The following is a 23,604-nucleotide window of genomic DNA, read 5'->3' as shown; positions in this document are numbered from 1 at the left end:
CAAAGCACATTCCTCTGAACATTTTTATCCACTACTATTACTACATACAAAATAAAGTGCTATAATTGAAATGTATTAGAGAGAGTATTTCTCTTTTCACTTTGTTTACTTTGTGCATTGACAGTATTTTGTATCTTCAAGTTTCACTGTTTGTCCTATTAAAACATTTAGTCCGTTTCCCTTGTCTATATGGATCTTTCACACAGCGTCAGAGGAGAAAATTACTTTTAAAAAGGATGTGAGCACATGATTGTAAAACTACAAGAAATTGGAAAGAAGACATGGACAGGTATAATACCAGAAACTACTTTTAAAAAATAATCAAATTAAATTATTTTAAGTTGCTAACTCCTTGAATAAAATCTGATACCATCTTGCTATTTGATTACGTAGTACAGAAAGACCAAATTGGGATACATGCCTTTAAAATACAACAGACTCAAAATGAAGCACAATCCTAAAAAACAGATGTAGTTTTAACAGATGAGAGTTTAATTTCACTAGTATGTCTGGGTTCTGTTTCCTCCTCCTAAACACAAGATTTTCGATAAGCCAACAGAGCTAATAGACTAATCAGAACATTGGACCTCAAAACAGGAGACATTTTAAAGCAAAGCAAATTTACATTTTATTTGGGGTAGTATTTCAGGCAAAGCTGAAATCTTGCTGTGAAAGGGAAAAAAGCTTGTGGGGGTGCAGAGGGTTTTCATGTAAGGCCTGGTCTACACTGGGGGGAATTGATCTAAGTTTCACAACTTCAGTTATGTGAATAATGTAGCTGAAGTCAACATATTTAGATCTACTCCCGGCAGTGTCTTCACTGCGGTGAGTCGACAGCTGACGCTCCCCCGTTGACTCCGCCTGCGCCTCTCGCGCCGGTGGAGTACAGGAGTCTACGGGAGCGCGCTTGGGGGTCTAGACTAGACGCAATAAATTGACCCCCGCTGGATCAATTGTTGCCCGCCAATCCAGCGGGTAGTATAGACATACCCTAAGAAAATGCATAAAATAATTACAGAGGACCAAGATGAATGCATGATGAAACCTTCTCCTTTTACAGTTGGAGTGAGGAACCTGTAGGTATAATATAGTTAAATTGTGAGACTCGTTTTTACAATGAGTAAGATGAAGAGAGATTTGAAATATAGTACATTTGGATCTAAAATGACTGAATACATTGTCAGATTTGAAAGCTGACCCATTTCATAAGTAACATTTAATAACTTAATAAAAAAAGTTTGTGTTTGTAATATGTAAGGAACATGCCCTGCATGAAAAATGGTGACAAAGAACTGAAGACAAATTCACAGTAGGTTGAAAGAGTTGCCAAATTAAACAGGCTAGTCTTCAAAGTCAAGAAAATAGTTTTTTTATATGAGGAAAGTAAATGGGTCCACAAGGATCCATTTACACTATACTGTGAATCTTTTCCACTTGGAATTTCATCTAGAAGACTGATTCCAAAAAGGCTGAAGGAAACAAGTCAGCTACTCAGAAACATCACACCTACAGATCTCTAACCTGGGTTGGAATAGAGCAGGGTGTCCCACTGCAAGACCAGGCCTCAGTCTGATGAGGACTGGCTAAAATGATTTTATGAATGTCTTGGGGCAGAATCCATTCCCATGCTTGTAGAGCTTTCCAACACAAGAGGCACAACCTGATTCTTCCCTCATTGTTTCTGTAAACATGGTAGTTCAACTTTGTATGAATCAAGGCGACCTTTTGGGATTTCATGTCCCTAAAGATGAGGAATGCATTTAAGATCACATGAGTCCAGATGCTTTATGAGCAGTAGTTATTTCTGAAGAGACCAAGCTGTTTGGGTGAAGAGTTTCTCCATGTGGACTGGAAGTTAGATGTAGTGACCACAGATGCAATTTGGATGAGAGATTCCAACGACAGGAGATACGCTCCAGAAGTGGCACGTGAATGTTGATAGAATGGAATACAGCTCATGTTCTACCCCACTATCACTACCCTCAGAGACTACAAATCTTGAAGAGTGTGAGGCCTTGGAGAACACACTAGAAAGCTCAAAACACAAAATGAGAACCCTGGTGGATGGTATCCTTTGCAAATACCAGTTTGGCATTTTCCACAAGATCCAACAGTTTTATGGAGCTGCTTCATGGTTAACTCTGAAGCCAATTTTTTCCCCTTCCAATTGGATTATCACCCTATTTATAAAGCTGTTTAGAAGAATTTCAAGCCAAAACATTCTGTGATTACTTTAGTGTTACTGAATTATCCAACTGTTTTGCAACATTTAAAGTACTGCATAATATTTTGAAAACTACTGCACAATATTTCCAGGAAGTGTCCTGTACATCATACCTCATGATTTCAACAAGAGGCTCTTGGTAGCTTATTACAGAATATTGCTACATTAGGTCAGAGGTAAAAACGCCTTCCTTGTATATTTATTGTATCTTGAACTTTGTATTTAGAACAGTCAGCACCTACTTTATCAATGTTAAATTATTTAGAAACATTGCATTTTGCCACTTGAAGTTTCCTGTACATATAAACAGCATGTTACATTGGCCCCTGACTTCCCAGATACTAAGAAGAGATTGTAAACAAGATAAGTCATACACAATGAATCTCTTCTGATTAGTATAGTGATATTCTAGGAATAGTTGGAACAAGCTGCAAATTCAGGCAGGAGAGAAGATCAACATTATACTGGTATTCAATTTTGGTGCAGCTCCCCTACCTGAAATGGAGCAGCAGATGGGTACTAGCTCACTCCTCCTACCATGTTCCTAGCCCTCTTCTCTTCTGTCTCCCAGCAATTCCTCACATCCTTTTCTGCCCCTTGTGTATTTTTTGTTTTCTAATTTTTGTTTAATTTTGATGCCGCCTTTTGCCACTTTCCCCCTCCCTCCATTCCAGGGTGTGTGAGAGAGCATTCACTGATGCACATGGGATCAAGCATTATGTGCTCTTGCAGCTGAGATGAGTACAAGCGCAAAGTTTAAATGATCAGACTGCTGCCTGAGCCTGCATCCCAGTACACTCAGGCTGCTTACACAACTGGCCATCCAGTACTACAGGCTGCCATAACAGAACAGGAGATCACTAAGCACATTTGCAGTCATGAGAGAGGCATATCTGTAGGGCCTTACCAAATTCAGGGTCCGTTTTGGTAAATTTCATGGTCATAGGATTAAAAAATAATAAATTTCATGATTTCAGCTATTGTAAATGTGAAAATTCACGGTGTTGTAATTGTAGGGGTCCTGACCCAAAAATGAGCTGGGGGGGAGGGGTGTCGCAAGGTTATTGTTGGGAGGGGTTATGGTACTGCTACCCTTACTTCTGCTCTGCTAATGGCGGCAGCGCTTCCTTCAGCACTGGGCAGCTGGAACGTGGTGGCTGCTAGCCAGGAGCCCAGCTCTGAAGACAGAGCCACCCGCCAGTAGCAGGGCAGAAGTAAGGGTGGCATGGTATGGTATGCCACCCTTACTTCTGCACTGGCGGGGCACTGCCTTCAGAGCTGGGCACCCGGCTAACAGCTGCTGCCATGCAGCCGCCCAGCTCTGAAGGCAGTGCAAAAGTAAGGGTGGTAATATTGCAACCCCCCCAATAACCTTGCGACCCCCTACAACTCCCTTTTGGGTCAGGACCCCCAATTTGAGAAATGCTGGTCTACTCCATGAAATCTGTACAGTATAGGGTAAAAGTACACAAAAGACCAGATTTCACGGTCCGTGACACGTTTTTCCATGGCTGTGAATTTGGGAGGGCCCTACATATCTGGGATCATTCAGCTTTTCCTGACCACCCCCACTCTCCTTTGCCTGTGCTCCAAATCCCCAGACAAGCTTGGTATCCCTTTTCTCCCCACCCCCATAGCTTGTGAAACACTGCCCTATTGCCTCACATTTCATCTAAAAGACATGTCAAAGTACTACAAAGACATGGAGGATAATTAATGCTAACAGGTTAGGAAACCAGTCCTTTCCTGCTCTGATTTTATCAACTCTGGAGGAGCAGAAACATACAAGGTTCAAGATCAGACGCTTCCCCTTTAAAAAAAAAATACACCTTTACCTCGATATAACACAACCCGATATAACATGAATTCGGATATAACACGGTAAAGCAGCGCTCCGGGGGGGGGGGGGGGCTGCGCACTGCGGTGGATCAAAGCAAGGTCGATATAACGTGGTTTCACCTATAACGCAGTAAGATTTTTTGGCTCCTGAGGACAGTGTTATATCGGGATAGAGGTGTAATTTACAAAGCAGTCACAGCACCAGCAGTAAAGAAATAAAGACTGTGTGTTTTCTGCCCATCTTGTCTAATAAAACATTATTTTACACTTGTATTTCAACACTGAAATCCAAACCAATCTAACTGAGAACATTAACGAAAAAGTTATACTAGCAAGTAAGAGAAAGTACTTATTATACAGGACTGAACTATATCCTTCCTTCACTTCTGTAGCCTCATGCTATCCAGATTTTCTTATCACTAACCACCACAGGTTCCTGCTTCTACTCCCCCCACACTGTCAGTCACTCAGGACTTTGTCTTTAAATCCCTCCTCTTTTCCCTTTAACTTTAGCCCACTGTGACCTCATCCCCTTACACAGCTTCAGTGACTCACAAATCTACCTCTCTTCCCCTGACTTCTCTCCTGTTATCAAAATCTCTCATCTGGAGCTCCCACTTCCTGCTCAACCTCAACAAGGCAAAAACTGAGCTATCCATCCACCTTTCCTTCCCCTCTTCTCCCTTGCTGTCAATACCAATGACACCCCAAAAAGCTATGCTAAAGCTGTGCTAAAGGAATGTCAAATTTGCAAAGTCAAGCGCTCAAAAGTTAAGAATGCCAGAAAATAAGGTTGCAAATGTAACCATCAGGAGAGACTACAGATTTTTGTTTTTTAAATGGGAAGGTTCTTCATTTGTGTTTTCAGTTTTCCACCCTTTAGTTCCCCCACCAAAGGTCCTGTATTGTGGTGACCCTCTTGGGCTCACAGTGCCTAGATGCTGTTCCTCCCAGCGCAACAGGGAGTTGGACCAGTCTGCAAGAGTGAATATACTGCATCACAAAAAAGACCTAAGGCACAATTCCTCCTAGTGCAGCTCCTCGCAGCATAAATGGCCCTACTGAGCACAGAATGAATTGTGAATGTAGTACTAGTGAAAGGTTTGTGCTAGGCCGATAGCCCTGTGGACAGAAATCTTCATTTTATCTACAGTATGGGTGGCAGTAGCAGACTTCCCAACACTACCTCCCAGATATCTATTACCCCTGTTATTCAAGATTTTAAACATGATTCAAGAGTTAACAGATGACTATCATCTTCCTCTCCCCACCTGGGCACTTTATTGAGAAGGGAGAGACTAAAGCCCAGATGACTGACTGGCCAAGCAAGTTGGTGGAGGATTTCTGTCACAACTCAGCAGGGACTCAGCCAACTAGTCATGGAGAACAGGATCCTCCACCTGATGTAATGGGTAGGACTTTAAAAGTATGCAATCCCTGTAATCTCCCCCTGACTTTATACCTCTGTGTACACACGTACCATGCTGGCACGGAGTATTGAGTGTGGTATGTTTGATTATTAAAGACATACTTGACTTGGATTTTTTTTTAACTGACATATTTTTGAAAGTATGTGAATATTTTCTTTTTACCACTGCACTCACTAGAGAATTACTGAAGGCTAGGGGAAGAAGGGCAGTCTACTCTTTATGCCTCCTGGGGGTTGCCCTTCCGTCCACTAAGCCCATGATTGGGCTTGAGAAGGGAGGGAGGAGAAAACCTCTAGCCCAGCAGTGTCTACTGTGCAGTACTTGAGGGAGACTTAATAGAATATTTGATTACAAATTAAAAGTGTAACATGCCCTGCAGTTTTTAAATTGGGTATTCAAATTAAACTCATCCCTACAAGGAGGAGGTATTAAGTACTGCCTTCCACTGCTTCACCTACAGCTCAAGGAGGAGCTGTGATCTGAGCCCAGAATGCTCTTAGCAGCTGCTGTCTCTTTCCTCCTATAACTGTTGAGCAATTCAACTGCTCTGTTGACTGCTTCTCTGCAAGCCTGAAGGACAGCAGGATAGAAGAAGTTTGATTGGCTCTGCCTGAGCCTAGAGTAGGGATGGCCAACCTGTGGCTCCGGAGCCACATACGGCTCTTCAGAAGTTAATATGTGGCTCCTTGTATAGGCAACGACTCCAGGGCTGGAGCTACAGGTGCCAACTTTCCAATGCGCCGGGCAGGGGGGTGGGGGTGCTCACTGCTCAACCCCCTGGCTCTACCACAGGCCCTACCCCCACTCCACCTCTTTCCACCCCATCCCCTGAGCCTGCCATGCCCTCACTTCTCCCCCTCCCGCCCAGAGCCTCCTGCACACCACGAAACAGCTGATCAGGAGGCGCAGGGAGGGAGGGAGAGGTGCTGATCGGAAGGGGCTGCCGGTGGGCAGGAGGTGCTGGGAGTGCGGTGGGGGAGCTGCTGCCATATTACTGTGGCTCTTTGGCAATGTACATCAGTAAATTCTGGCTCCTTCTCAGGCTCAGGTTGGCCACCCCTGGCCTAGAGGAACATCTAAGCAAGGACAGCTCAGTTCCCCTCTACCACACGGCCATTAAAGGCAGCTCAGGAAAGGAGAAAAAGAGAAACCAAGAATCAACTACTCCTTATGGATCCCTGGTCTCTGCCTCAACCCCTGCATAGGCTAAAGCAGCCTAGGAAGTCCCCCCCCCAAAAAAGGAGAATCTCTAGCACTGGCTTAAGTGGTACAAGGAGAGCAGTACAGAGAGAATCCATCTCCAGTACTGACTGCATCAAATAATCTGTTCACCCCTCAGACTGAGAAGGCTGGATATCACTGTTCTAGTGCCTATTGTCGTTAATCATTCCTCTCAGGGAAGTTTCTAGATGAGAGGCCTCCATCTGCAGGGATGCAGAATACACTATCATGATCAACTCTCCTCTCCTCTCAGCAGCAGGGAAGGGGTGAGGAGACAGCCTCCTAACAGTGTCTCCATTGTGGCTCCACCCAGAAGAGAGCAGAGAAAAGACACCTTCCCAATGAAAGCCGCAGTGCTCCCCTTCCCAAATCTATGCAGGGGCAGGGAAAATTCATAAAAACACATTTCTAGAGTGGCTGAAATAAAACTTATTTGTGAGTTTTGAGGACAATACATGAATGTGATGCAAGTGCATGAGACCAGAGAGTGAAAGCGATGATCGACATAGAAAGGCAATTGCCTATACACAAACTCCTATCTATGTAAAAGGCCAAACTGGAAAAGAGGTGGGAAATTTCCTTTAGTCTGTGTGTAACAGCACACTGGGCATTGGGGTAAAAGTGTACCTCCCAGTGCACCTGTTTTTGCCCTTGTTCCCTTTAAAACTGGAAGCCTCTGCTAGTCCTATGACTTACAAGAAGCTACATAAAAGTCTTTTAGACTTTTAGGGAGGGGAGTAGACAGGAGAGACCTTGGGTCATGGAGGAACATAGATGCATAGAGCTCTTTACTATCAGGTAGAAGGCTTGAGAGGAAGACATTTTTAAGGGAGAGAGGGTGGGAGCGAGCCTCAGCTGATGGTGAGTGACAAGGGAGACAAGGGCTAAGACAAGACCCTGCAGGGCAGTGAAACTGTTTTGAGTTGATTTGTTTTGAATCTTCATTTCTAAGTTAAAGAAAAACTGAGCAAAGGAACTGTAACTGTGCAGATATTTGGAGTATGATTTCATTACCCTACCTGCTTATGCTTTGTTTTAAATTTTAAGGTGTGAGTCAGCCAAACACTCAGACAAATCTGCAGTTGACAGTGTCTCTTTAAAGAGCAAGTCAATTATTATGAATGTTATGCAGTATAGTAGCCTGAGTGTCTTACTGGAAGTGCTTCATGAGTTCAAACCTACTGATTTCATCAATGCAGATTTTAAAACTACATTCACTCTGAGACTGTAAAAAGTCTATCATTTCCAACAACATGCCTCACGAGTGAAAACCCAAACTCAGAAAAGTATCAAAGGATAATGGAAAAACAGTTATGAATATTGAAGTTGCAATGTTTCCTACAAAATAGTTCTATATTTTATTCCAAGGCACTCTTAGTTTTAACTAGTTGCTGCAAGCCATTCCATCTAATTTCACCAAAAAACCCACCCAAAGTTATTTTAGAGAAACTTATCACTTATCTTAAAGACAAAACAGTTTTCAATCCTTGAAACTTTCCCCCACATTTATGCAAACTGAGCAGTACTTAGTGATTTTATATGGAACGCTGACAAACTTTCTAGACACTTTGTTCCACATTGACGATCCAAATATATTTAGTTTTATCTTCAGATTAAACTATGGATTACAGCTGTATGATTTAGCATGTTTTGATTAATATATTTTGTAGTGATTTTACTATGCTATCATCACTACACTCCCACAGAAAGCTCATGTTGCCAGATTTCAACTAGTTGAACTTGTTGTGTAACTAGGTTAATTACTATCTGATGTATTTGTTTTTAAAAAGATTAAACTTTAGATTTTTCCTTTATATACACTTAATATGTCACCTGTCATTTAGAACTGCATCCAATCTGCTATTTTAATAGATATTTCTCTACCAAGCCAATTTTAAATCTGAAAGTAATCAGTGTATTTAACTAGTTTATACAATTTAAATTTTTTCTAGCTCTAATCAGGCTCATTCACCTTGAAAGGATGACCAAGCTTTAAGACTAGCCAATATTAAGAATGCAGTAATGCAAATACTCTGTGCTAACTGTTCAAAGCACTAGCATTTCACCACTGTCCATGCACTTTTTGATGTACAAAAAGGAGACTTAAGCTTTCATTTTCAAAAGTGACTAGTGATTTTGGGTGGCCAATCTGAAAGGCCTTAAAAGGGCTTGATTTTCAGAGGGTGGATGCTGAGCACTTTCTGAAAATCACACCCCTTTAAAAGATGTCATGTTGGGCATCCATAATCAATAATCTCTTATGAAAATGTAGACCATTTTTCCCCTACCCTAAGGACTTTATATTAAGAACACAATCCTGAAATGTGCTGTGTGATGACAAAAGTTGAGGGCATTCAGCACTACCAAAGAAGCACTTAACACGCCAAAGGATCAAGTTAAGCAACTAATGCAGTTTAGAGTCAATGCACTGAACAAGTTTGAGAAGATGAAGCACAGATATTTTAAGACTGACTTAGTAAATCATCAACTGGAGGCTTTATAGATTGTGTATTTTAAGAAGAATGTTATAGGGTGTTATAGCTGCGTTAGTCCCAGGGCATGAGGGAGACCGGGTGGGTGAGACAATATCTTTTATTCACTCAAAACCTCTCCAACAGAAGTTAGTCCAATAAAAGATTACCTTACCCACCTTGTCTCTCTCTCTAAAGGAGAGGGAGGTTTGTTTGGCACACAAACTACAATGGAGGGGAAGATAGTTTCAAACACAAGGTGCAGCATTGTAAAAAGTGTGAAGACAACGATTAAGTCATTCTGAAGGGCTGCCTGGGAAGAGAAGGAAAAGTAGCAGAAATATGGGTCAGGCCAATTTGCACAGTGGTTTAAAGAAAGGGGATGTGTTCCAAGTTGATGCTGAAGGGAAGTGGAAGTCAGCGGAGAGATGGAGCGACAGGCACGCCAGAGACAGAAGAGGAAAATGATTGTTTAGCAACAGCCGATTGTATAGGCGGGAGGAGACGAGAGATGTGAGCAGACCGGGAGAGGGGAAGTTGCTGTAGCTGAACCAGCTAAGACATCAGTGGTTTTGCAGTAGGAACATGGAGGAAGTGACACACAAAAAACCGACAGCAGCTGGGATGCGAGGGTCAGCTCTAGGGCGGTCCGGGGGGGGGGGGAGGGTGTATGAGGGTTGGCAGGTGTACATAGGCCGGGGGGGGGGTCCCCCAACTGCTGCCCCTGCCTATGGCACCGTCTCCCCGCCCGCGCTCACCCTTCGCTCGAGGCCTCCAGGTGCCCATCCTCGGCCATGGCGGGGGCTCGGCGGCCGCGAGCTGGTGCCGGGGAGGCGGCAGCGAGTGACAGCGCGAGGGCGACACGACCAGCCATCACGGGACCCGCCCGCCGCGTCATCCCGGCCGGGCCGCCCCACCACAGAGCGCGCGGCTAGAGCGTCCTGGGGACTCGACCCGCCCCTCCTTGGGCGGGCCAGGGCAATGGGCCGCGCGCGGCTGAGCGGGAGCTCGCGCACTGTGGGCGGAGGGCCCCGCGAGCGCCCTTTAGTGCTCGTTTGTTTCCCGGGGAGCTTTTCCTGGGGGGGCCGGAAGGGGCAGGTTCACAGAGGGGAGGGTGGCGAGTAGAAGGGAGGGTTCTATGTGGTTTTGTTGTTTGTGTTATGGTGTCATACACGATCAGGGCCCCCAGCAATGCTTTCTTCCCTGCGCGCTCGTTGGATTCGCCACTGTAGTGCACAGGGCACGTTTGAGAACGAGATTCCTAGAGGTTGGGGTTTTGTTTTATTTTTTAAACGTCACATCAAAATGGTCTGATGAAAATGTTAAGGACCGAAGAAGAAAAGCGCCTTTTGTGTGATGCTGTCAACAATCCTATTAATGCTGTATCAGAAATAGAGTCCTCAGATGTCCTGAGTTGCTTGGGGGACAGCACACTAAACATATCCTAAAAGGAACATAAGACTGCTGGCCATACTGGATCAGACCAATGTTCCCTCTAATCTAGTATCCAGTCTTCTGACCGTGGCTAGGGTCAGATGCTTGAGAGGGAATGAACACAAGTGAATTCAAGTGATCCATCCCTTGTCATCCAATCCTAGTTTCTGGCAGTCAGAGGTATAGTGGCTCTCAACCTTTGCAGACTACACCCCCTTTCAGGAGTCTGATTTGTGTACCCCAAGTTTCACCTCACTTAAACTACTTGCTTACAAAATCAGATATAAAATACAGATATCATAGCACTCTACTACTGAAAAATTGATTTATTTCTCATTTTTTACCATTTAATTATAAAATAAAATCAATTAGAATATAAATATTATACTTACATTTCAGTGTATGATAGAGCAATATAAACAAGTATTCATATGAAATTTTAGTTTGTACTGACTTTTGCTAGTGCTTTTTAGGTAGCCTATTTTAAAACTAGGCAGACAAGTTGATGTACCCCCAGAAGACCTCCGCATACCCCCCAGGGTATGTGTACCCTGGGTTGAGAACCACTGCTTTAGCAATAACTGGTTCTACACTAGCAGATTAATTTTTGATAATCTAACAGCCTCTAATATGACAACAGCCAAAGGAAACCTCATTGAGGAGTACTAAAGGAGTACTACTAAATCTTCTTGATCCTTCTACCAACCCTGTGGATGTTATAGCATTTTCTGGTTTCATTTTGTTAAGAACCACCATCCCTATTCTTCTGCTTCCATTTGGGACCATTAGAAGAAAATGGATGAGGATTAGTGCCCCACTAAATCAGGGAGAAAATGTCTAAAAAGATATTCAGGAAAAAGTATTTAAAAGTATTGGTTGCACAAAATACTGTGGCCATAGTTATGCATACATACATACTACACAATGTGTGTGTATAAATATGACACTCACATGCACCATAGATGTGCAAATATAAATATGCATATTTATTTAGATTTAAATAATAAGATGTCTATTACAAGGCTCTAGACAGCCTTACATAACTGATTAGTACTACAGCAACCCTCCAGCAGCATTAAAATAATTTAAACTGGAATTATGCTAACCAAGCACCTACAGGAATACTCCCTTCTACCACCTTCATCTCTCTGGGAAACATACTCTCAGCCTTCTCCAAAAACCCTACCAAACAGATGCCTTTTGCAGCATGCCTAGATGATCTCCAAATCTGGGCTATTTTTGACCAAACTGGGGGACCAAGAGCCCTGTGCAGAAAATGGAGCAGGCTACATGGAACAAAGGGTTAAAAACTGACCTGGTGCCTATAAACCAGCCAACAGTTTCTAGTACTTAGAAGGTGAGTAGGAAGTGAGCAGGTAGAAGGATGGGAACATACAGGACCCAGGAATTGTGGGATGGCATCAGAGGTCTAGCTAGGACAATCTAAACAAAGGTCAGCTACACATACTTAAATTGCATCTTTATTGCAAAGAGGGCAGGTAGGAACATGCCTTAAAGTGAACATACTTTAACCCATACTTCCAGTCATGCATGCAACCACAGAATTGAGGCTTATATAAGCATCTGTTTAAGGGTTTTGTGCATAGGTGGTAGCGGTTTGGGGTTAAAAAAAACACACACAAAAGCACAAAGTAAGCCTGCAGTGTAGACGTACCCACAGAAAACACCTTTTAAGCACCAACCTCTATTATAATGAGTGGGATCCAGCTCAAATACATCTGTTTACCACAGCTGTGGTGGCATAGCACAAGAGTTAGGGAATCTCTCAGGAGGCTGGGTCATGAACCATTTAGGGATTTATAGGTCAGAGCACACACCCGTAAGTTCTTACCCAGAATAGTAAGAAAGCTGCTGCTTTTTGCACCAGCTTGTTTCCAAATGGTTTTCAGATGTAGCCACACGTAGAGCATGTTGCAGCACTAGCAGCAGTCTAATTTTGAGACAACAAAGGCATGGGTAACACGGTGAAAATGTCTATATCTAAAAGGAAGGGTTATAGCACCCTAGCTAGACACAGATGGTAAAAAGCACCAACAGGGGGTCTAGAATTACCATTAAACAGTGGCGGATGTACCCCATCACTATGCATACACACACACATATATATAATATTTTCACTTGGCTATTATTTACGTTAATCAAATAAAGAGGCAAAAGCTTATAGATCAGGAAATATCAGTGAAAAGCTATTAGAGCCCCTTGCATACACACAGCCCAAAGCAGATTCCTGGGGATGCAGCAGCACCAGACTGAGGTATTAATTCACTCACAAGAAAAAGCATTCTCCAGCATGTTTACTAGAGGCCAGGAGAGGCAACAGCAACTTGGCAGCTTAGAATTAGATTTTTGGGCTAGTTTTGTTTTTTAAAGTAAACCCTGACGATTATTACATGTGTAATTAGAACAGTATTGAACTCTGACCATAATAATGATTAACTAGCATTTATATTGTGCTTTGCATTTTCAAAGTGCCACACAAGCATTAATTTAATCCAACATATGTACACTAAATTTCACCTCCCTCGTGTGGAGGTGAGTAATTAGGGGGAGGGAGAGGCTTATATTAGGCATTACACACCCCTAAGCAAAACAACAGTCTTAATATTAAACCTAATTATTATTAAACTTACATAAACATTGTACCTGAAGTCAGGCAGCATGATTCAGTGAGTGGGAAGCAGGGTTCAGAAGTCTTAGCTTCTATTTTCAGCTAGTATGGTATGGGGCAAGTCTTTGTACTTTACTTGGTATTGGTGACAACAGATAATATCCGACCAGGTTATAATAAAGATTAATGTTTGTATAGCACTCTGAAATCATTGGATGAAAGCAGCTATACAGCACAAGTGTATAGTATGTACTTGGTAGCAAATGCAGTAGTCAAGGTCACAGAATAGTTTTAGTCAAAGTTTTAATTGGGGTACCTTACAATGGCATAGCAAACTAGTACTTTTCTTTGGAGGATACCTGCTTGTGCTGTGGAAACTTTTATTTAAATAAAAAAATTAAGTATCTAGACTTTACAATTATGAAGATATGTGAACAGAGTATAAATGGACATAAGTGATGTCTGCCTGCATCTGCAGACAACCAGATATGAGCTCTGTGTGCTGTGAGTTGTTCCTCATCATTTAAATGGTAAATTAAGTCTAAAGCCTAGTTATGATGATTTAGGTCCTGATCTTGCAACACATGTGTAATCTCACTGACTTCAATAATTTCTACACACATGCACACAGAGGAACTTCAGTGGAATGATTCATGCTTAAAGTCAAGCATGTATGTAAGTGTTTACTAGTTTGGAGCCTTAATTGTTACCATTAACTATTTCATTTATCTCTAGATAGCCTCCCTTGCTATAGTGTCTGAATGCCTTCCATGTGTTAGTCTTTCGTAGGATCTAGGAGAAATAGCTTGATTAGTTTATTAGGTAGGCTTGGCAGAATTCAGTTTTTATTTTTTATAATTTTGACTGATGTGTTTATTTTGGGGCATTTTAATTTTAATTTAAATTTCCATAGTTGCAGGAAATTATGGGGAGGGAGTTGAGACAGTGGGGGGGGGGGGGGGAAATCAGGCAATAATTATTTAGTGACAGTATATGTTGAGATTCAAAATGTTGAAGCTTTAAAAACATTAACACGCACATTTTCAACATCACATGTCAAAATACACAAAGTAAATATTCTTAAATCAAGCTCTAAAGTTCTCAAGTAGCATTTATTACTTTGCCTATCTGTAAATTTTGATTATCAATGGAAATATTTTTGTTAGTTTGCATGGGTGCAGTGAAATCCATGTTGATTGACTTTTACTGATAAAAATCTAATCCTTACAAGCCTACTTATAGTTTTGGTTGTTTATCTGCTTGTTTGTATTTTTATGGATTGGTGAGTGGATGTGACCCTAACAGCATCCAAATGCAAGAGGGCAAAGGGCTCACTGGTATCTGGTAGTGACTTTCAGCTGGTCTGACCAGTTCAGCGTACCCAGATCATTGATGTCATAAATTGTATCTGATGTGTCATGAAAGGTATCACGGGAAAACTAATAACACACTGATGATTAATATTCTTGTGTGGTTTATGTGCAATAAACACCCAAGCAAACATAAAAATAGGAAAGAAATGTGGAACTAAAATATGTTTACCAGACAAGTCTGGGGAGCAGGTAAACAGGTTTTTCTCAGACAAAGGACAAGTCCATGCCTCCAGCCAGGTGTCATCAGAATCAATTAGCAATCACATGTCAAGTGGCCATTTATTTGCATTGGAGGGGCAGGAACAAACCAATTGGCATTTTAGCAAACACCTGTGGGGACGAAACCAGCATGGAACTTCCTTCACCACCAGACTCCATGTCTCCTTTCTCACAACTTGAATGAACTTTATTTTGTGGGGGTAACCTTCAGAAGAATCCATTTCAAAGGTTCACTGGACTATAAATGAGAGGGGCAAAGAACCCCAAGTTAACTTTCTCCTAGAAAGACAAGAGGAATCAGCATCATGTGCTTCTGTTGAAGGTCCTGACTGAGAGACAGTCAGCCATGCTGGACAAAGAGTGATTGCTAAGAGAAACCATTTTAAACAAAGATTGTACAATCTATTGTTTCATCTATCACTTAAAAAGAATTTTAACTGCTGCTTCAGTTAGCCTGAATGGAAGGTGCTATCATGTCCACCAGTTTCACTGAGATCTGTGATGACCCATAGATCAAATATACACCCTCATGGAGGTGCCCACCCTCTAGCATAACATTGTGTATATAGTATTTTAATACTTTGTTTAAAATACACATTTAGGGACTCCTATCTGATCTCTTGTCTTTCTTTTCTGATTATGCTGTGAATGGGGAAAGCTGCTCCACCTAAAGAGATGGCAGCAGCTCTAAGAAGTTCTATAACTAAAATGAGTATCTAGACATATGTGAGCAAGATTCAACAAGTAAGAATTAGTTGACATACATACTTCCTCAGTAGGGGGATCAGATATCTCCTAATTCCTGCACTCCGGGCCAAAGCATTACTCAGTCTTAACAAGATTGGTGCTCAGCCAGCTAGCCCTCATCAACTCCCCCTTCTCTTCCACACAGTGAATAAGTCACTGAACTGCACCAGCTTGATCCAATGAATCAAATATAGAACTGGGTGGCATGTATGTCCGGTGGCATGTAATAGTCCAGTCTTCTGAGCATTCTAATACTTTGGTCTCATTTCAGTTGCTGGGTTTAATATGCAGGTGCTGGTTTGGTGTTGGTGGCCTATGACTACAGGAGGGCAGACTTGATGCTTTAGTGGTCCCTTTTGGCCTTAATCTATGATTTTAACACACTCCACACTTCACTAAGGGCACAATACCTCATCACTGATGTGGATGGGAGATTTGTCACTGATGGTAGTGAGAGCAGGTGTAGGCTCAAATTCTCCAAAGGTATTTAGGTGCCTCACTACCACTGATTTTAGTTAGAAGCCTAAAAGCTTTTGAAGATCTGGGCCTAAACCAAGGATCAGGGAAGTCAGAAGGAGTCTTTCATTGGTTTTGGATTAAGCCCTTACCACCTCACGGCCTCATTCATATTGGGTAAAATTCACTCCACTCACCTGAAACTCAAGTTCTCAGTGTAACCATATATATTAACCCCCCTCCATAAGAATGACCATACAGTACTCCTGAGGGAATTGTGTGTCACTGGACGCGCACAGAATTCATGTCTGCTGCAGATTTTTTTGCTTCCCTGTAGAAAAATGAATTCTGACAGGAAAGCAAAAGGAAGCTGCAAGAGCGGTCACACGCCCCTCTTGGACAGGATGGGCACATCTGTTTGGGCATCTGGAGCAGATGGGGGAGATGTAAATCATCACCAGAGAAGTGGGGTTGGGTGGGGCGGAGCGTGTGAGAGACTCTGGCCCCCTCGCTTGCTATCACAGTGCACCCCGCATGGAGAGGCAGGGCTTTGGAGTGTTTCTGAGGAGGTAGGTGTGGGGCAAGCTCTGTCCTCTCAGCCAGAGCACAATGTATCAGCCTGCCTACTTAATGAATTGTTCATATTATTCTTAATGAATTCCCCTATCAGTATAAAACAGGTGTAAAAGTTTTAAGGCTCCTTTAGATTGCCAGAGTGCTGTAAAGGAGTCTTATTGTAAATGACAGTATGGCCTTATAAATGCTTATGGTGTTTTAGTGATTAAAACTGGTCTAAATTTTTGGACTGGAAATTTTTCCTATCAAAATGTGCTCCATGAACTGTTTGTTACTGACATTTCTGGAGATGTTCAGTAACCAATATAAATTGTGAGTTTGATTCCCCAGCCCTCACTTGCTCTTCAGTTGTTTATGATGCAATACTGAGCATATTACTATATTTGTTGACTAAGAACTTGAAATAAAGGATCAAATTTAGCTACATTACTGTTAGACAAAGGGGATTTGTTGATTTCCTCCAGTGCTCCCACACTTCCATTCTCCATGCAGCTCAGCAGTCCACTTGAATCCCTGCTGGTGTTATTTCTTCCTCCAAAAGGGTGTCAATCATCTGCTGCATTTTTTTGAACACACTTACACTGTTGGCCTTCACAGTATCCCTGGCAATGCGTTCCACAGGTTTACTGTGCACTATGTGTTTGTTTGGTTTAAACCTGCTGCCTATTAACTTCATTGGGTGACCCCTGGTTCTTGTGATAGGCAAGTGTTATTTACCCCTTCACATATTCACTTTCTCCACATTAAGAACAGGAGTACTTGTGGCACCTTAAAGACTAACAAATTTATTATAGCATGAGCTTTCGTGAGCTGCAGCTCACTTCTTTGGATGCATAGAATGGAACACACAGACAGGGGATATTTATACATACAGAGAACATGAAAAGGTGGAAGTATGCATACCAACAGGCAGAGTCTAATCAATTGAGATGAGCTATCGTCAGCAGGAGGAAAAAAAACTTTTTGAAGTGATAATTAAGATGGCCCATAGAAGGTGTGAGGAGAACTTAACATAGGGAAATAGATTCAATTGGTGTAATGACCCAACCATTCCCAGTCTTTGTTTAAGCCACAGTTAATAGTATCTAGTTTCTGACATCAGGAATCATAACATTCAAAAACCAGTGGGAGAACACTTCAACCTCTCTAACCACTCAGTGACAGACTTGAAGGTGGCAATTTTGCAACAAAAAAACTTCAAAAACAGACTCCAAAGAGAAACTGCTGAACTTGAATTAATATGCAAACTAGATACTATTAACTGTGGCTTAAACAAAGACTGGGAATGGTTGGGTCATTACACCAATTGAATCTATTTCCCTATGTTAAGTTCTCCTCTCCTATCTATTTCCCTATGTTAAGTTCTATGGGCCATCTTAATTATCACTTCAAAAAGTTTTTTTTCCTCCTGCTGACGATAGCTCATCTCAATTGATTAGACTCTGCCTGTTGGTATGCATACTTCCACCTTTTCATGTTCTCTGTATGTATAAATATCCCCTGTCTGTGTGTTCCATTCTATGCATCCGAAGAAGTGAGCTGCAGCTCACGAAAGCTCATGCTATAATAAATGTGTTAGTCTTTAAGGTGCCACAAGTACTCCTGTTCTTTTTGCGGATACAGACTAACACGGCTGCTACTCTGAAACCTTTCTCCACATTGTTCATGATTTTATAGACCTCTATCATATTTCCCCTCCCCTTAGTCATCTCTTTTCTAAGATGAACAGGCCCAGTCTTTTTAATCTCTTCTTGTATGGAAGCTGTTCCATACTCCTAATCATTTTTGTTGCCCTTCTCTGTACTTCTTCCAATTCTAATATATGTTTTTTGAGATGCAGGGGGAGGCTAGAACTACACACAATATTCAAGGCATGGGCGTCACATGAATTTATATAGTGGCATTATGACATTTTCTGTCTTATTATCTATCCCTTTCCTAATGGTTCCTAACTTTGTTAGCTTTTTTGACTGAATTTCATCAGTCATTTTGTTGCCCAGTCATCCAGTTTAGTGAGATCCCTTTGTAACTCTTCACAGTCTGCTTTGGACTTGAATAATATTTTATCATCAGTAATCTTTGCCATCTTACTGTTTGCCCTCTTTTCCAGATCATTTATGAAAATGTTGAACAACACAGGTCCCAGTATAGATTCCTGGGAGACCCCATAGGTGCTGGAACTAGGGATGCTGAGGGTGCTACCACACCCCCTGGCTTGAAGTGGTTTCCATCATATACAGGGTTTACAGTTTGGAATAAAAGCTCTTCAAACTAAGTTTGAAACATTTGTGTATAAATTATGCTCTGTTTCAAATAAGATTTTAGAATAACACACTCCAGATGTAGAAGACAAAGTGAATTAACTTAATGACAATATTAAAGATTTTGCTGTACAGAAAGATAGTACTAATGTTCTAAGTGGACCACTTAGCAGTATGAAAGATAAATTAGAATTTATGGAAAATGTAATTAAATCTACAAATATGTAGTCTTTAGTATTTCTGAATTGATGGCTATTGAAGATCTATCAGTAAAAGTTTCAATTTTTATTTTATTGATTGCAGCTGATCTTCCTTTGGTCACACATAGTATATAACAGACCCTTGAAAAAAATTCTTTATTTTTGCAAAATACTTCTACACTAACTAGAACTACTATAGTCATTTTTTGCAACAGTAACAAAAATAAGATAATGAGAAAGAAAGTCTGGAAAGCAAAATGTTCATGTGCTGTTTGGTGGTAGAAAATAAAATTTCTGTTTTTAACTTGATAACTCTAAAATATAATTGATAATTGGTACAGAAAGTTTTAAAACTTTTTATACAAATACTAGCTAAAAGTTGCCCATTATTTTATGTACACTTAACCAATTTGATGTGCTCATTTCTGTGAGATTTTCTTGCAAGATTTGATATAGTTTTTAAAAAAGTCTACTCTAGAAGAATAAAATAAAGCAACCTTTACCAAACCATCTCCTTTCACCAGTAAGATTTATTACAACCAGTGAGAATTACAATTTGGGGAATTCTGGATGTAAGTCAGTATGAATAGCCAGGCTATAATATACTTGCTTTTTGGGTCCAATCCTATGAGATAGAGTCCCACCCAAGAGGTGCAGAGTATCCTCTTCTCCATTGAACTCAGTGAGAAGTGAGAAAACACAGAACCTTCTAGGAGGTACTCACCTTTTTGCAGGATTAGGCACTTCATGCTTTGTTGCCCATTAAAGGCCATTAGATGTTGCCCATTAGAGGCCAATTTACAGAGTGGATAAGGAATCTATTAGGATTTAAATGGTAAAGCTTTCATTTTTTTTTAATAGCTGGAAAATGAGAGATCTAGTCACAGCTCACCACTGGGGATTATTTAAATAATAATTATCTTTTGATTGCAGTATATGGGTTTGTTACAATATTTCAACTCCTGGTGTAGCCCTCTTCTAGAGCACCCCTTGTCCTTAAGAGTAGAAGGGTACGTTATGTCTACACTGCAATTAGACACCTGTGATTGGCTCATGCCAGCTGACTTGGGCTCGTGGGGCTCAGGCTAAGAGGCTGTTTGATAGTGGTATAGATGTTCGACTCAGGCTATAGCCCACGCTTTGGGACCCTCGCATCTTGCAGAGTCCTAGAGCCCCGGCTCCGGTCTGAGTCTGAACATCTACACCACAATTAAACAGCTCCTTAGCTTGAGCCAGGGGCTTTTAATTGCAGTATAGACATGCCCAAAGAGGCCACTTGCTTTTCCCTTCTAAGCAACTCTCTGCCCCACCACAGGACCATTGGGTTAATGGCACACCTCAGGTTGTCGATCTATAGAATGCATAGTGCCTCCATCTAGTGGTCAGGTGAATACATGCTTATATACAATCCCTCTGATACCTAGGACATTAACAATATATTTTAATAGGAATCAAGAACCAAAAAGTTGTAAGAAAATCCCTCCCAACATTTAAGAAAAGGTTACATAAAAAGAAGTAGGGATAAGTAGGAACAATGGATAAAAGGAAAGGTCAGGAAAATCAAGGGGAACAGAGATACCAAAATGTTAACAATAATCAAACACCCCTCCCCTCAAATAATCACATCTTTTCCAATAATTAAATACAGTCTGAATTCTACAAACAGAATATAAAAGAAAAGAGAGTCCAACCCTAAAGTCTACCCACAGATCTCAGTTGGTCAGTATGTACACACTGTCAGTTGTGTTAGAGCTCTTTAGGATTGATTAAAGAAAAGTAAACTTGCAGTTGTTTTTATGTCAGAGCCCTGACCATCATTTGGGTGCTGACACTATCCTTCACCTCTCTGTAATCCTTTGCCTGACTTTATACTGTACTTAATTGAGTCTCTTAGACAAGGTCTTGAATGACCTCTGTGTATTTCTCTAAGAGTAGAGTGAAAATACTCACTGGGTATATCTACACTGGAGCTGGAGGTATAAATTCCAGCTTGAGTAGATGTACCTGTCTGATCGAGCTACCATGTTAAAAATAGAATGTAGCTGCAGCTGCATGATGGGCTAGCCATTCCAAGTATGTACCCATCCAGGTATATGTCCTCAAAGTCAAAATGGAATTTACACCTCCAGCCAAAATATAGACACACCCAGTATTGGTACAGTAACATACTGTGAGACAGATTACTCTCTGGACTGGAGAGCAGGTCTCTGTGTTGCTCAAATACTGATCCTCCCTTGACTTCCTGTGCTAGGGAGGTCTAGTAGGTGAGGCTGGCATTCTATCTGTTCCTTCTGGATAGTAATCTGAGAGCTGCTTCCCTCCTCTCCCCTTTGTCCACACATGGGCAGGTTGGCCTCCTCTCTTTCTGCTGGTTCTATGTTGTGGCTGGTGATTGCTTGAGTGGAGGGACAGGCTTTTCTCTGCCCAATGACTGCTATAGCCAAGCTGTTTTGGGAATAGCTGACTGAGGAGTTAAAAGGGATTTACCTCAGCCATGTGCAGACATTTTTGGGTGCAGTTGGTTGACCAGGAATGTCAGTCACTATCCCAGCAACTTCCCCTCTTCTCTGGCCAAACACCCATTGGGTCTCATGCACACAGAATAGGTAGCCACTTTCCATTTCCCAGCCTCTGTTTCTGTACTGCTGTCTGTCTATGGGAGCTGCTTCTTGCAAACCCCTATAATATCAAGGAAAATACAACTGCTAGCATGTGAAAATTGGGCTACATATCACTGGAAAAGTAATTTCCTCTACAGCTATAATAAGATTCAGATTTGACCTAATGGTCTCTATGCTGTGATAATGAATGTAGAGTCTATCCCGTCCTCTTCTACTGGCTTACTGTATGACTTTGGGCAAGTCACTTTACCTATTTGTGCCTCAGTTTCCTCATCAGTAGAATGAAGATAGTAATAAGTGTTTACCTTCCTTTGTTATATACAGATGAAAAGTACTTCTTCTTGGTAGTCCATCGATCCGATGATGACAAATCTGTGCAGATCATCTATTGTTGGTCTCATGGTGTGCCCTCTGATGACTGTACAAGCCAATTCTAGAGGTGCACATTTTGCTGCAGATGGTGCATGGGAAGTTCGTGGTCAGTGGATTGTGCGCTGCTGATGCTCTGTGATGTCATTAGCGTGCCTCTTGTAGACGCCGGCAGCGGTCTTCCTCAAAGGCGATGCAGGTATTTCTAATTGTTGCACACCACTGTGTTCTGTCGCTGGCGGCGTCCTCAAGGTCCCTAGGTTTGATATTGCTGTACTGCAGATTGGCTTTGATGGTGTCCTTGTAACGTTTCCGTGGACGACATATTTGCCGGATGCCCTGGGAGAGCTCACCATACAGAAGCTGGCGGGGGATTCTGTTGGCATCCATGCGGCTGACATGACCAGTCCAACGTAGCTGTGACTTCATGATCATCATTTTGATGCTTGTCATCTGGGCTCTCTTGAGGACCTTGAGATTGGGCACTTTGTCTTGCCAGCGGATCTTCATGATGTTGCGGAGGCAGCGCATGTGGAATGCTTCAAGCTGCTTGATGTGACACCTATGTAGTGTCCATGTTTCGCACCCGTACAAAAGAGATGAGAGAACAACAGCTCTGTACACAAGCAGTTTTGTTGACATCCGGATGTTGTCGTGGTTTAAAACTTTGACACGCAGACAGCCAAGTGCCTGGCTTGCTTTGAATATTCGTGCGTTGATCTCATTATCCAGTGATCCATCACTGGATATGACATTACCCAGGTGTTTAATGTTCTCCACTACTTTAAGCTGAGTGCCATCAATGGAGATACTCGGGACAGAAGCATTTGATCCAGGTGCAGGTTGATGAAGAACTTCTGTCTTTCCGAGGCTGATAGTTAGTCCGAAGAGTTGCGAGGCCTCAGCAAACTTGTTGACAATGTGCTGAAGATCATTTTCAGTGTGAGCCATGAGGGCACAGTCGTCGGCAAAGAGTGCCTCAAGAAGGAGTTTCTGCACTGTCTTAGTCTTTGCATTCAGACGACGGAGGTCAAAAAGTGAACCATCGTGCCGGTATTTCAAGTATATACCTCGGTCCAGATCTATCATTGCATGGTTAAGGATGCATGCAAAGAACAGGTTAAATAGGACAGGAGCGAGAACACATCCTTGTTTCACGCCATTGGTGATGTTGAAGGGGGCTGATGTGGCTCCATCAGACAATACTTCGCCTGTCATGCTGTCATGGAAAAGGTGTATAATCTGGACAAATTTTCTTGGGCAGCCAAGTCATGTTAGAATGGTCCAAAGGGCTTCCCTGTTGACAGTATCAAACGCCTTTGTCAGATCTATGAAGACAGCATACGGGTGCATATTCTGTTCAATGCACTTCTCTTGTATTTGTCTGACAGCAAACACCATGTCGACTGTGCTCCGGCCAGGTCGGAAACCACATTGACTTTCAGGTAGATTTGCCTCAGAAATACTGGCTATTAGGCGGTTCAAGATGATGCGGGCGATGATCTTCCCACCAACGGAGAGGAGGGATATGCCT

General features: G+C 42.0%; 1 protein-coding gene across 1 annotated transcript in view; it reads right to left on the bottom strand.

The window, feature by feature from the left end:
* Nucleotides 1-10,222, bottom strand: part of ABHD5 (abhydrolase domain containing 5, lysophosphatidic acid acyltransferase) — a 37,280-nt gene extending 27,058 nt beyond the window's left edge. The window contains exon 1 of the mRNA XM_045007314.1: nucleotides 9,944-10,222. Within this exon, the coding sequence (XP_044863249.1) occupies nucleotides 9,944-10,083 (140 nt within the window). The 5' untranslated portion in view covers nucleotides 10,084-10,222. The remainder of the gene's footprint in view (nucleotides 1-9,943) is intronic.
* Between the last annotated feature and the right edge of the window lie 13,382 nt (nucleotides 10,223-23,604).

Source organism: Mauremys mutica, chromosome 2, assembly GCF_020497125.1.
Source record: "Mauremys mutica isolate MM-2020 ecotype Southern chromosome 2, ASM2049712v1, whole genome shotgun sequence".
Lineage (NCBI taxonomy): Eukaryota > Metazoa > Chordata > Testudines > Geoemydidae > Mauremys > Mauremys mutica.
Note: the sequence above shows the minus strand (reverse complement) of the source record. Positions and strands in the feature narration are given on the sequence as shown.